General features: G+C 37.0%; 1 protein-coding gene across 1 annotated transcript in view; it reads left to right on the plus strand.

The window, feature by feature from the left end:
* The window catches only part of LOC123656786 (patj homolog), a 34,736-nt gene that overhangs the window by 14,745 nt on the left and 4,340 nt on the right, over positions 1–15,651 (plus strand). The window contains exons 7-13 of the mRNA XM_045592436.1: positions 4,423–4,571; positions 5,460–5,537; positions 6,245–6,446; positions 7,670–7,810; positions 10,690–10,835; positions 11,280–11,465; positions 11,890–12,089. Coding sequence (XP_045448392.1) covers positions 4,423–4,571; positions 5,460–5,537; positions 6,245–6,446; positions 7,670–7,810; positions 10,690–10,835; positions 11,280–11,465; positions 11,890–12,089 — 1,102 coding nt within the window. The remainder of the gene's footprint in view (positions 1–4,422; positions 4,572–5,459; positions 5,538–6,244; positions 6,447–7,669; positions 7,811–10,689; positions 10,836–11,279; positions 11,466–11,889; positions 12,090–15,651) is intronic.

Consider the following 15,651-nt stretch of genomic DNA (forward strand, 5'->3'; position numbering starts at 1 on the left):
TTTTCCATAGAAATTAATCTTTCCTAAAAATTGTCGTACGTTTTTTTGTGTTTTTGGAGTTGGAAATTCTTTTATGGCAATCAAGTTATCTTTTAATGGAGTGACAGTATTGTTTTTTATTATGTGTCCTAGATATTTTACAGAGTCCTGTGCAAAATTACATTTCGTGAATTTTAATTTAAAACCTTCTTTTAAAATTGCTTCCAATAACAAAGATATGTGCTCAATGTGTTTTTCGAACGTTTCAGAAAATACTAAAATATCATCAATGTAATTAACAGTAAAATTTGACAGATTATATTTTCTTATAATGCTACTTAATATTCTTTGAAAAATAGCGGGAGCAGTTTTTAAACCAAAAGGTAAGCAAGTCCATTGGAAGTGTGCCTCTTGAGTAACAAATGCAGTTTTATGTCTATCTTCAATTTTAAGAGGTATTGACCAGAACGCTGAGTTTATATCGAATGTTGAAAAAAATTTACATTTCCTTGTTTTAACCATTAGATCCTCGATTAGCGGAAATGGTTGCGTTTGGGGAACTATAATTTTATTTAATTCGCGAAAATCTATACAAAGCCTCGATCTCCTTCCTTCTTCTTTTTTAAATGCTAGTATTACCGGAGCGGCAAAAGGGCTATATGACTCCTCAATTAAATTATGTTTTAGCAGTTTTGATATTTGATGTTCAATTTCTTTCATATCCTCAACAGAACATCTATACGGTCTTTTACTACAGTATTTATCTATTAACAAATCAATATGGGCTTCATAGCCTTTTACAGTACCTATATCATATTTGTCTTTAGCAAATACTGAATTATATTTGCGTATCATTTTATCAATTTCATATTTTTTTTTATTGTCTAAGTTATTTAATGAAATATCAAAATTATCGACTATTATATTTTCATTAAAGTTTATTTTATACTCATTATTTATAGTTTCTTTTTCATATTTTTTTGTAATATTTACACCTTTTTTTTCATAAGATTTATCTTCTTTATTCTCTATAGCACTACCTGAACTGCCAGGAATTTCTTCAGTGCTATTAGGTTGCTTTTCTTTATCTTTTATGTAATCTTTATTATTATTGCTGATAGCATTTTGAGTTATACTTAAATTCTCATTTTGAGTTAAATGATATTGTTGTATACAGTCTAACCCAACAAGAAAATCATAGTCGAAGTTGTTTTCATCTATAACAAAAACATTAACATGTTTTTCGATTTCAAAAATTTTAATTTTTAAATTTACCATTCCTATTGATTTTTTTACGCCATTAATAGTTTTTAAACCTGCATTTTTATCGTAAGTATTTATTTTTTTCAAAGATAATAACCTTGAATTAATTAAAGACACATTAGATCCTGAATCATATATTCCTAATGTTTCTAAAGTGTCATTAATCAGTAATTTAATTTTTATTAATGGCGGCACTATTAGTTTTTTTGGTCGATTTCATTTAATTCTACCTCTAATTCAGAATTGTTAACACTCCTTATTTGAGCTTGTTTTGGATTATCGTTATTTTTATTTTTGAACCAACATAGAGATTCAGGATGGTAACGTATACCTTTATTCTCTTTTTCACAAATTTTACATGGGCTAACTAAGGGCTTCACATTTTTCTCTATAGTTTTATTTTTCAAAGTTTCTATTTTTTTATGAAATACTTTTTTTTGTACCATATGCTCTAAGCTTCTTAAGTTATTAAATAAGTCTTCAGTTTCCTTTAAACTATTCCTATCAATCATATCTGCAATAAAGTTCGGTAATCCGGTGGCAATCAGATCAATTATAGTGAGTTTATTTATGGACTTATTTATTTCTAATAGTAGTCTCTCTTTCTTTAATGCATACTCCAGTAATGAGCCTTGTCTGTATTTAAATAGCATTGCATACCTGATCGGCGACCAACCTTTATCCGCATATGTTTCACAAAATTTCTTTTTCCACATTGCCCATTCTGAATTTATTGTATGCTTTATAAGCATTGAACTATACCAGTCTAAACAAGAATCTTCTAAAAATAGCCTAAAAATTTCAATTTTTTTGATATCTTCTTCTATTCCTATACGGGTACATTCCGCTTCAAAGGTAGTCATCCACTGCGACACATTGGTAATCTTGCTATTAAATTTTTCTATTAGAAATTTTTCTACCACTTTCCCCATATTAAAAGGTTTTACTGAATCTTTCTTCATTTCAGCGAAGTTTTCTATGATTTTTGCTAGAGATTCTTCTGAAAACCCTGGTGTAGTTTCTGGTATTGTTTGTTCCTCCAGTATGTATCCCATAAATTGTTTATTTCCATCTTCATCACAATAAGCCGCTTTCATCTCCGGATTCATGGATATCCATACCTGTCGTTTCTCATGCCGTTTTTGTAATGTGGACTTTACTTTCTGAAATATTTGGGTATGTACTATTCCATCATGTAATTTTACAGGTTGTAACTTATCTGGGATCGCAAAAGTCCGGCCATCTAAATCCGTGATTCTAGTTACACAAATAATATTTGTTTTCATATCTTCACTGGCTTTGACTATGAATTCGAATTTTAATTTTTCCATCTTTTCTGGTAACAAGCTGTAGAAATGTTGTTTTATAATGTTTTATTTTATATCTTGTATATTTTGAACAGTAAAACAATAATTGTGTTGCTCTGAAAAGAGAAGTTTTTTTATTGTAACATATAAACTAATTTTACAAAATATTATTTACTATTAAATTATTTACAAACTAACCTGAAAAGAGAAACAACATTTAAAGCTATTGCTTCACCAGTTCCTTATAATAACTATTATTTAAATATTTACAATTACAATATAATTCTTACAATCGTTTAATATGAAAAAAACAGCTCCATAGCAACCAATTCGCAGATCAAATGTCCATCAAAGAACAACTACAAATTATATTAATAACTACTTAAATGAAGTGTCACGCACTTTGTTTACATATATATATATATATATATATATATATTACATATTATGTGTATAATTATTATATGCTTATTCCTTTTTTATTAAATAACTAAGTATCTAAATAAATATCATATAACATACACGCACGGTCGCCTGTTCCAACGGTAAGCAAACCAATGCTTTTGTTCATAGATAACGACCGACTAATATTTTGAATTATTCTCTTTCAGATTAAGCCTCAAAAAAAAAATATCCTCTTTCGACGCGTTGGCGCAACGGTCACAGCACTTGCTTGTGACTGTTGCGCTGATGGTTGCTGGTTTGTTTCCCGCACATGACAAACATTTGTATTGGCCATACAGATGTTTGACGTGATCTGGGTGTTTATGCAGTCCTTGTGGGTCTCCCCACCGTGCCTCAGATAGCACGTGGAACAAGCGCTCATGTGTTTTTTTGTTTCAAGCGCGCAAGGTGGATTAAGCGCTGATCCTTCTCTTACATGGGGAAAGAGGCCTATGCCCAATAGTGGGATATTACAGGCTGAAGCGTAACTAAGAAGAGAATTCCGAGTTTAGTTCCCATTCCGCTCTATATTTTTGTTCATATTTGCGCTTTATAGTGAAACAAACGCCACAAACCGATCGAAGTAATCGAAACACAAATAGGCACCAAATAAGGCAAAAATCTTGCCGTGGTCTGGGTGTTTGTGCAGTCCTTGTGATTCTCCCTACCCTACCTTGGAAAGCACGTTAAGTCGTCGGTCCCAATTGTTATCATGTACACCTGATAGTGATCGTTACTCATAGTAGGGAATAAATCCGCCAGCCCGCATTGGAGCAGAGTGGTGAATTAAGCTCTGATCCATCTATCTATCCACCCACAAGGACTGTACAAACACCCAGACCACGGCAAACACTTGTATGGCCAATACAAATGTTTGTCATGTGCGGGAATCGATTCCGCAACCGCCAGCGCAACAGGTATAATCCATGGCTGTGACCGTTCCGCCAACGCGGCGTTTACTAAAGGACTGTTAAATTTTAATATAACATTATCGAGAATGAATGGTTTGTTAGAAAATAAAATGGTTTACTGAATATAGGAAACGGCCAAAAAATATGTTCTAAATTTAACGGTTCGCATGCAAAACGTATCGTTTTATGAATATAGGAACCGGAGTAGAGCAACTGGAATATGGTTCATCTTTGAAATACATACAAAATCGACTGTTCCTAATGTACGTAACTTAACAAGCAGGTAGTTATCTAAACACAACAGTGTTTTAGGTAAAAGCCGACTGATATTTAAAATTGTAATTTATTTTTTTGCGGATCATAACACATAATTGTATAAATATTACATCCAGATTTCAACCCTGGAGTGAAAAGCAGGATGCCAACTGTGCTAAATAATGCATAATATTATATGTGATTTACGAAATGCGAATGAAGTTAATTGCTCACTTTTAAATAAATGTTATATCTTACCTTAGACTCCTGTCAAGCCCCGAAGCTTTGGACCGCTACTTAATGGAAGCTGGTTTCGAACAAGTGTTCCACACGCAGCCGACTCCGATCGCCTTAAACTCTAACGTGTCGAGATTTGTATTCGACGCATCCATTACACCCCCACCAGATACCGGTAAAAATTAATAATCTATTGAATATCATAATAAGATATATTAAATATCTATATTATAAATTAATATTTATTTACAATTATCCATACTATTAAAAAGATTTTTGATTTGAGATGATTGAGCTTAAAGTTAAAGTCACAGAAATCCCATTTCAATAAATTTATTAGTGCTTGGAAGTAATATTGAAAAGGTCAAGCATCAAGCTATAATAATTGGAAAATATTATAATACATTTTGCTTAATACTCATAGTGCAAATACATGTTGCACTAAAGGTAAGGTACGGAAAAGGAGGAGGTTACTCAATATATATATATGTTCGGGAATAACACTGCCACATCCAGTAATACGAAATCTTAACCGTGGTTGGCAGTATGTGATACAGTCATGTTTTTATGATGTACCCGACATTAGTAATTCTACTCTTATTTTGTTGTCTTGAGTGCTCATTCCTCTGTTGCTTATTTTATAATGTATTTTCCCAGTAAGTGAATTAGTTGTATTTCGAGAAATAAAGATCTAAAACCGTTATATATGTACATTATCCGTGGTATTAAAATGTTTTTGATCTTTTATAGTAGTAGTAGATTAAAATCTCGAAACTGACATCCGACTTCAATAAATCTTTGTAATTTAATAAATATGTGTAACACATCATGCTATTGCACTTAAAGTAAGGAAAGAAATTAGATAACAATCAGAATAGACTGATTGTTATTGTTTTAATTTTGTATATACTTAGTAGGTACGTGTAATATGTAGAACAGGCTGTAAAAGTTTCATACCACAAGTTAACTAGGGTGTCCTTGCCTAACTTTTTTAAATTTACGACATCTGTCGGGTAAGCTAGTAATAACTATTATAGAAGTACAACATTAATGTACGTTGCAGATGCCGAGTCACCCGAGGTCGACAGATTTACTGTTCAATTGAAGAAAGATGAAAACGGCTTAGGAATTACTATTGCAGGTAATATATTTTGTTTGTTATATAATTCGAATTATACTTAATTTTTTCAATTTTACATGCAAATGTTAGGGTACCCTAATCTGGTGTTTTTAATCAAATCAATCAATCAGTTAGAGAAATCTTCACTCTCAGTAGCCCAAACTAAGATATTATGTGCTCAACTCACAGAGAGTTTGGAAATATGTTCAATAAAAACCATTAACCCATTTAAATGCTTTTCGTAAACTCAATGTTCAAGGGCCTTCACATCTTCAATGCGATATGCGTTTATGCGGTTTATTCGTCTGCACAAGACAAACGGTGTAAGATTCTTGATCTGGGTTATTTTTTGCTTACTTACTTTCCTTGTATTTATATGTTTTTGGCCGATATTGAAGGTCACAGGTAAATAATACTGCTTTTAAGCAGTTTTATGTTCCTTTTGTACGATTACTAGAACTCTTGGTGTCACCACATTTTGGGTAGGTTCGGCAACACGTTTGCGATGCTTCTGATGTCGCAGGCGTCTATAAGCTACGGTAATTGCTTACCGTCAGGTGAGCCGTATGCTTGTTTGCCGACCTAGTATAAAAATCACACCCATACACACAAACACACAAATAAACATATTTGGTATATATCGGCACAAAGTAGATGACGTTTGATATTGTAATTTTGCGCGACAATGGCATACCGTTTCCACTACTCGTATATTATGTTCGCTGCAGGTTACGTGTGCGAGAAAGAGGAGCTATCGGGAATATTCGTGAAGTCGGTGACGCCGGGCAGCGCGGCGGCGCTCAGCGGCAAGGTGCGGGTCAACGACCGCATCGTGGCCGTGGACGGCGTGTCGCTCGCCGGCAAGTCCAACCAGCGGGCCGTGGACGCGCTCAAGCAGAGCGGGCACATCGTCACTCTGGAGCTCGAGAGGTATTTGATACAACTGGGCGACTGGGACGCCCTCCGGCCCGCTGGACCGACGATCCACTTCAGATCTCTGGTGGGGGCTGCGTGAGGACTGCCGAGAACCGGTTTGGCGCGAACTCGGGGAGTTCAGCAGTGGATTACGATACGCTGAAGGGATGGGACAACTCGACATCCGCTCTATTGTAGCTGTGGTCCCGGTCGTTATGCTGATAGCGATCGAAACTCATAGTAGGAAATATTAGCCAACTTACATGGAACAGCATGTTAGAAAAAGCGGCCGCTACCTACCTCTTCTTCGTCACCATGGAGAAGAGTTCAGGCTCTCACCAGTCAATCCGCGTACTTTCTTTTTTTATGTATGTTCGGGGATAACTCCGTCGTTTCTGAACCGATTTTGATAAATCTTTTTTGTTGGAAAGGGGATATCCTTGGTGTGGTACCATGCTAAGGAAACCAGGATCTGATGATTGGATCCCAGATAAATTGAGGAAATACCGATTTTAATGATTCTTAAGTTAATCGAAAGTTGATGTTTATTATGTGGCCACATTTAAATTTCACCGAGATCTAATTACAACTTTTGGAGTAATCTTTGATAATGCGTATTTACTTGACTATTTTTTCATCTACCTACGTTGTATTACTTGTCGATATAATTGAAGTCGGTTTTTTTCGTTTGCCTGCAAACACAATTATTTAGTGTAGATTGTTTGATTGTTCATGATTTTTAAATCATTTAGATGCTTATTTGTATTGCTCAAAATGAGTAAGCTCAAGATGAAATATGAGTACTATGTTATAATTAATTCTAAATCAGTGAAACCCAAAAATCGCATGCGAATTCACCTACTCGCTCATATCCACCTGCTATACTTTAGAACTTAAGTCATATATTCAGTAAGTTTTTTATTGAAGTAAAACCTCTTTACGCACGTTTGATTTGGGGAGTAAGCTGGTGAATGCGTGACGAGAGCGTTACGAAAACTGTGATCGGGTGAGCCAAGCAGAGCAAGAAAGAAAGGCGAGCATACCATTTCTTTCTCTCTTTCTCTCATAGCCAGTTAAGTTTCGTATATCTAAGACACATTGCAAGCCTATTGTGCAGGTCTATTGCCAAAGAAGTTTTACTTCAGTCGTGTGGACTAAAGCATCTAATGCAGACTCGTTTTGTTGTTATTATAATTTTTTGAAACAAAGAGCGATGTAACAACCAGAGCGTGCGGCAGGTACCTCCGCGGGCCGAAGTTCGAGCAGCTGCAGCAGGCCATCGCGGCGGGCGAGGCGGCGCCGCACAACCCCTTCCTGCACATGCACCGGCCCGAGCCGCCCGCCGCGCACGACATACAGATGTCGCACCTCTCTGCCGCGTGAGTATCACACGACCCTCGATCTCTATCTAACCTCGCACTCGGACAATGGCCATTATAAACTGGTGACACAGATTCAACTTTAAAAGAAGTATCAGAAGATGATTCTATTTCAGACTGTATGCCGAGTGAGTATGAGGATTCTGTAGAAACTATAGATGATGATTATCATAAAAGTCAAGACCTACAAGAGAACGTCACGCTCCGGCTATCTATATGACGACGTAGCTCTCGTAGCGACGGAACGATTCCGATACGGCTTTTTTAAAAATAAAAGTGTGGTTTAGCTATCTTTGGTAAAAATCGATCTAGCAGTTTGAACTACACGAAACTAAACGAATGCGTGGTTGGTTCATAAAACGTTACGGTAAATTATTTATATTTTATGACAATGGCGAAACTATACCGGCCGTTTTCAATCATCTGTCTATCTCTGGTTTCACCTATTAGCAATAGATTTTTGAAACAATTTGTATGGAGTTAATGTCAACATTGAATCTCTAGTAAGCAAATTCAGAGATAGATAGAATATTGAAACTGATCGTAAGTAGTAGTACCGATATAAACCCGGACCTTATATTTAAAGATTGTTACGGTTCACTCACAAAGTAATAATTTTCAAAATAATGTTCTAAATTTAGAGATGTGTCAGCAGGGTCAGTTAGTGAGCAAGTTAAGAAACGGCTCATGTGATATGTTTAGTATGGCGTCCTTTAAATAAAGAAAATGTCCGAGTTTTGACGACGTGGCTCAGTGTTGTATCGGTTTTAAAGCAATTTGAAAGTTAATTTATGTACTATGAAATTAGAATAGTGGAGACACTATGGACATATTAAAAAGCAACACGTTAGCAACATTCGCTAGAATTTTTGTATCTTCAACTGAATTCAAGCTTTTTATTTAATATAACTGTACTACATATTTCATTTACGCAGTTTTAATATATCAGTAATAACTGTGTATGTAGTAGGCGTGCGCGCAGGTGCATGTGTGTGGGGAAGCATACATGTAGGTGAGTGTGTGTGTTATACGGGTGTGTGTGTTAGTTAGTTCATATGTATAAATAAAGGATAATGGCTAGTATTATAGTAATCACATGTGTGTTTTTTTTAAATAATCTGCCAGTAAAAAAAAATCAGTTGGTAATGCTAGTCGAAATATAAATATTTTGCTTGTAATTAATAAAAATCTAACTATAATCGTGCAGACATGTAAAATGTGTCAAAAACAAATGTACAAACGGATTAGATAGAAAAGGTTATATGTTTTTTTATACAACTATGTCGGTAGCTCACCTGATGGTAAGCGATTACCGTAGCCTATAGACCCCTGCAACACCAGAAGCATCGCAAGCGCGTTGCCGATCTTATCAATATCTTATATATGATCTAATGGGCATTTTTATTTACCATAGGAGCACATCAATGCTTGAAAGCTTTGTGTTATTTATTTAGCTGCGATCTGTAAGGTCCGAGGGACTTCCCCAGTCGAGCTGCTCCAGATTTTGAACAGGATATGTCCTGTTATGCCCTACCTCAGTTCTCAAATATATACAAATAGTATACAAAAATCAATTGTAACATTTAATTGTTAATCAATTAATTATTTTACCGAAAAATAATTAATTGTTAATCAATTAATTATTTTACCGAAAAATATACAATATATTTTTAGTTCACATACAGTATTCGTAACTTTATTATCTTTTAATTGATGGTGTGGATAAGTAGATTAGAGAGAGTGCTAAGTATTAACAGCAAAAAAGCATTTTAATAAAAGATGACTGAGAAAGTATTCATGAAAAGGTTTTATGAGGCTAATAATATGCTATTGCTTGTGTAGTTTTAGTAAGTTTTTAAATTAATGGTATTTTAGGGCGCAATATATTTTGCAATGCAGTACATTTTGCCTATTTTTTACATTTATATAAACGAAAAAATAATTTTGGAGTTTGATTTTATAATTAAGCTGGCTAAATTTCAACCAAGGCCCATTCCAAATCAGTCTAATCATTCTCAAGTTATGCGCTTGCGCTATGCGCTATATATTTCGTTAGAATAAATTTGTTAAATTTATCCGGTTAAATTATTCCTAATTTTTATTAATCATACAATTTTAGATTTTTTAAATAACCAATTTTTAGTGTTCCGTAGCCAAATGGCAAAAAACGGAACCCTTATGGATTCGTCATGTCTGTCCGTCCGTATGTCACAGCCACTTTTTTCTGAAACTATAAAAAGTATACTGTTGAATCTTGGTAAGTGGATAAATTCTGTGAACCGCATTGAGATTTTCACACAAAAATAGAAAAAAAAAAACTAAATTTCGGGGGTTCCCCATACTTAGAATGGAATCTCAACATTTTTTTTCATCAAACCCATATGTGTAGGGTAGTATATAGATAGGTCTTCAAAAATTATATTGAAGTTTCTAATATCAATTTTTCTAAATTGAATACTGTGCGCGAGAAACACTTCCAAAAGTGGTAAAATGTGTCCCCCCTGTAACTTCTAAAATAAGATCATGATAAAACTGTACAAAAAATATGATGTACATTACCATGCAAACTTCCACCGAAATTGGTTTGAACCGAATCTCAGGTAGTTTATTTAATACGTCATAAATCGTAAACTGTAATTTACCTTTTATTAAATTAACTCAAATATATATTAAAAAATATATTTAATTTCATAAACATTAACTTTATGCATATATTACTTACTGTTACGGAACCCTTCATGGGCGAGTCCGACTCGCACTTGGCCGCTTTTTTAACTGAAAACTTTCTTATACGTGTCTGTCACATTTGTCTATAAAGCTATTAAAAACAATAACCTTTCAGTTAAATTTACCTATATATTCTACCAAAACGTGCACAGGTTGGAAACAAACGCGGAGGAGAGTGAGCCGTCCCCCCCTCGCAGCCCCACACTGCCGCCGCCCGCCCCACCCGCGCCCGCCTTCGAGATGCCGCGCACGCACGAGCAGAAGGAAGCCATTAAGAGGAAGTGGCAGGCTATACTCGGTATTGTGGCTTATCTGATATTTTAATAGGTTTCCAAATTGCATCGAATAAACATTGCTAGCCTGGTGCCAACTATATGATCGGCTCGTTAGCCAAGTGTGAAGTTGCCCTGCTGCCCCGGGAGTTGTGGGTTCGATTCTCGCCCCTAGTCTGGGTGTAATATACGTATTATTTATATTTGTCGAAAAAAAATTTTTTGCTAAATCAGGCGGCTGTTACTATAACACAAGCAAGGAACAGTGTGTGTTATGTTAAAGATGTTTATTCGTTTATTGTTATTTACTTTTTGATAATTTTGAATATGGAAAAGTGAAAATGGAATGAATAAAACATAATCTAAAAATAAAATAAAATATTAGTAAAAACTTGTCAAACCACTATGGAATAAACGATATATGTAAGTATAGTTAAGTAATGAAAGAGTTTGACACGAGTGTTTGGCAGGTGATGAGGTGGAGATAGTGGTGGGCGTGGTGGTGCGCGGCGGCGGCGGGCTGGGCATCTCACTGGAGGGCACGGTGGATGTGGAGGGCGGGCGCGAGGTGCGGCCGCACCACTACGTGCGCTCCGTGCTGCCCGAGGGGCCCGTGGGCCGCGCCGGCGTGCACCGCCCCGGCGACGAGCTGCTAGGTGACGCCGCCACGCGGCACTTACCTTTTAGCAATACGCTTCTATTGTTCATTGGCGCCTGTGTCGATTCCTACGTCAAGGGACCAATATTGTATACCCAAAAGGTGCTAAGAGACCTTATAGAGCCCTTATTTATTAAGTGTCGCCATCGATCCATACGACATTCTATATAGAAATTTCTTCTAGAATTCTGTACTTAATAGGCGCAGGATGATTTTTATAATGGCAGAGCAGTTGACTCATAAATCACGGAACAGTATTTTTGGAACCTAATGTGTAGCATTTTGAAAATTTTATGAATTGATTTTTAAGGCTATACAAATAATAATAAAAAAAACTTTAAGTTTAGGGCCCCACAGAGCTATCTGTATTTACACACGTTCAAAACTTTTATTACGAGTAATTAACGTGGCTGTCGTTCCAGAGGTTAACGGGCACCGGCTTCTGGGCATGAACCACCTGGAGGTGGTGTCGATCCTCAAGGAGCTGTCGAGCGAGGTGTGCATGGTGTGCGCGCGCCCGCGCCCCGCGCCGCCGCTCGACCTCGCGCCGCCCGCCGCCACGCTCGTCAAGGTGCGCGACACGTACACACACACACACACACACATGAACCACCTGGAGGTGGTGTCGATCCTCAAGGAGCTGTCGAGCGAGGTGTGCATGGTGTGCGCGCGCCCGCGCCCCGCGCCGCCGCTCGACCTCGCGCCGCCCGCCGCCACGCTCGTCAAGGTGCGCGACACGTACACACACACACACACACATGAACCACCTGGAGGTGGTGTCGATCCTCAAGGAGCTGTCGAGCGAGGTGTGCATGGTGTGCGCGCGCCCGCGCCCCGCGCCGCCGCTCGACCTCGCGCCGCCCGCCGCCACGCTCGTCAAGGTGCGCGACACGTACACACACACACACACACACATGAACCACCTGGAGGTGGTGTCGATCCTCAAGGAGCTGTCGAGCGAGGTGTGCATGGTGTGCGCGCGCCCGCGCCCCGCGCCGCCGCTCGACCTCGCGCCGCCCGCCGCCACGCTCGTCAAGGTGCGCGACACGTACACACACACACACACACATGAACCACCTGGAGGTGGTGTCGATCCTCAAGGAGCTGTCGAGCGAGGTGTGCATGGTGTGCGCGCGCCCGCGCCCCGCGCCGCCGCTCGACCTCGCGCCGCCCGCCGCCACGCTCGTCAAGGTGCGCGACACGTACACACACACACACACACACATGAACCACCTGGAGGTGGTGTCGATCCTCAAGGAGCTGTCGAGCGAGGTGTGCATGGTGTGCGCGCGCCCGCGCCCCGCGCCGCCGCTCGACCTCGCGCCGCCCGCCGCCACGCTCGTCAAGGTGCGCGACACACACATACATAAATGGACAAACGTACACGCATTCGTACATGCACACGCACACGCACATTTAGGCTAAATACTCATCTAACGATTTCGGTGCACGCCTTAGCACACCTTTATATAATCATGGTGTTACCGTTATAGCCATAAAACATTAAGTAACCATTAACACAATTATTAATCTATAATAAATATCTCTTTATTCGTGAACAGTATTAATATAGTCTCCAAAGACGAAGTCATTGTTGAATTTTGCTCTCTTTACTTTAATAAGAGTATTGTAAATGCTTCTTTTATGATCATTTTTTTACTCTCCTTTGTATAGGAACAAACAGTGATCTTACTTACGGATAAAAAGTATACAAATTTTCTAAGTTCTGACATAGTTTTAGGGCAGTGGTTCTCAAACTTTTTTGTGTTGTAGACCCCTTACCATGTTTTTCGATTTTGGGTAGACTTATTAGGAGGTTACTCAATTCGACCGTATATATATATATATATATATATATATATATAATGTATGTTCGGGGATAACTTTGTCGTTTATGAACCGATTTTGATAATTCTTTTTTTGTTGGAAAGGAGATATCCCTAGTTTAGTATCATGATAAGGAAATCTGATCTGATGATGGGATCCCAGAGAAATCGAGGGAAACTCTTGAAAATGTGCATAACTTTTACTTCTAATTGAAAGCTGATGTTTATCATGTGGCCACATAAAATTTCATTGAGATCTGATTACAACTTTTGGAGTAATCTTTGATAATGCGTATTTACTTGACTATTTTTTCGTCTACCTACGTTGTATTACTTGTCGATATAATTGAAGTCGGTTTTTCTTCGTTTGCCTGCAAACGCAATTATTATAAGTTCAAAATGTATTGCGACCACAAAGCAAATGCCTACATCCTACAGCTTACACAATTTTATAAACATATACCTATAATACATTTTTTACTTCATAGGTACTTTTATAAATAATGTATATGTGTTAATATTATAAGATAGTATAATGCAAGTAAATAGTTACTATCAGTGTGTGTTGAGATCCACTATCGTGGACCCCCATTTTCATTTCGTAGACCCTAATTTTTTTTTCGCTGACATAAACTCCTTGCAGGTTGTCATTGACCCCCGGGGGTCGAAATAGACCACTTTGGGAATCACTGTTTTAGGGGTATCTACTTTATGATAGTAAATATTATATTCAATATATTTATCAACTTTGCAGTGATCAGCAAAATCGACATATTTATCAGCTTTAAATAATTTCAAGGTATCAACTTTTGTATTATAGATATGAATTTGATAGCATGAAGATTAGTGGTGCATCTACTAAATATTGTGAACCATAAATGCATAGCATGAATAAATAACAATGACAATTTAAACCATTTGCCAGCGAATGTTAATGGGTTATGAATGATCATTAAAGTTTGTATGGACTGTTATATAGTGTTATTTTAGCACATTGAAACCATTTTTCAAACTACAATAAAAAATTTATGTTTTTAAACTTTCACGGCTATACTTGATTCTATGGGACTCAACCTTGATCATGGCGTTTGCAACATCGCTTAAATATCGAGAATTTCAAAATGATAATCGCTGCAATTCCCGTAAAACTAAAAGTAAAAAATTGTTGTATAAATGTAATTTTGAAACCCGGTTATATTAACGGACTGGATATATTAAGTCTATTGATGTAATTATTAAGAAATTAACAATATTGTTTACGAACCCATGGAATGAAGCAACAAATCTTAGCTTTTTGGTATGATTTGTACTATGTTTGATTTATTTCGTCAGCAACTAATAAATTAATAACAGTTTTGAGAACATTATTTGAATTCGTTTTTACGGGATTTATACCATGTACCTTTTTATCTTTGAGGCTGAGTTTTGAGAACTTTATTTATAATGATTAATTTTATAAAATACTCGTGTTTAATTAACATTTCTATGCCAATTTTTTTCATCTGCATCATTTCCATATACTAGTTATAAAATAGACGATCTAGATTATCTTAAATATACAAACGTTTATTTTATTTATAGAATTTTATGTGATTTATATTTTAAATAATCATAACTAACTGTATGCGGTTTTAATATTCGTTTTAAATGTCGTAAAAAAAGACATGATTCGGTTACTAAGCCGCCATTCACTGTGTGAGGGAGGTGTCGATGTCGAGCCCGTTGGCGCAGTTTGTAGTGTACCCTACTTCCTGCTTGGTAGTGTGGGTGCGATTCCCGCCTGAGTCTGAGTGTAATGTTTATATATACATACTAGCTAACACCGCAAACATTGTTTTGCCATATATGTTATTAACCCCCTCCTTATAAATTAGGAGTATGAAAAATAGATGTTGGCCGATTGTCAGACCTACCCGATATGCACACAAAATTTCATAAAAATCGGTCCAGCTGTTTCGGAGGAGTATGTTAACTAACATTGTGACACGAGAATTTTATATATAAAATATAAACATTTTTGAATATCATATCAAAAATTGACCGCTCCAGCGGGGTTCGAACCCGCGTCTCCGACTGGCCGTGTCATATAAAATATATTTAGGTAATATGTATAATATGTACGTGTATATCGAAAATAATATATATATCAGTCGGCTGTTATAACTGCTAACCTATTTAAATATATATATAACACAAGTTGCGGTCACCAACCCGCCTGCCCAGGGTGGTGACTATGGGCAAAACACATGAGTTCACGTTATTTTTGGCGTAAACTTGTGGAGGCCTATGTCCAGCAGTGGACTGTATAGGCTGTAATGATGATGATGATGATAACACAAGTCGCTTAGCTTAGGAACA

The sequence above is a fragment of the Melitaea cinxia genome, chromosome 1 (genome assembly GCF_905220565.1).
Source record: "Melitaea cinxia chromosome 1, ilMelCinx1.1, whole genome shotgun sequence".
Classification (NCBI taxonomy): domain Eukaryota; kingdom Metazoa; phylum Arthropoda; class Insecta; order Lepidoptera; family Nymphalidae; genus Melitaea; species Melitaea cinxia.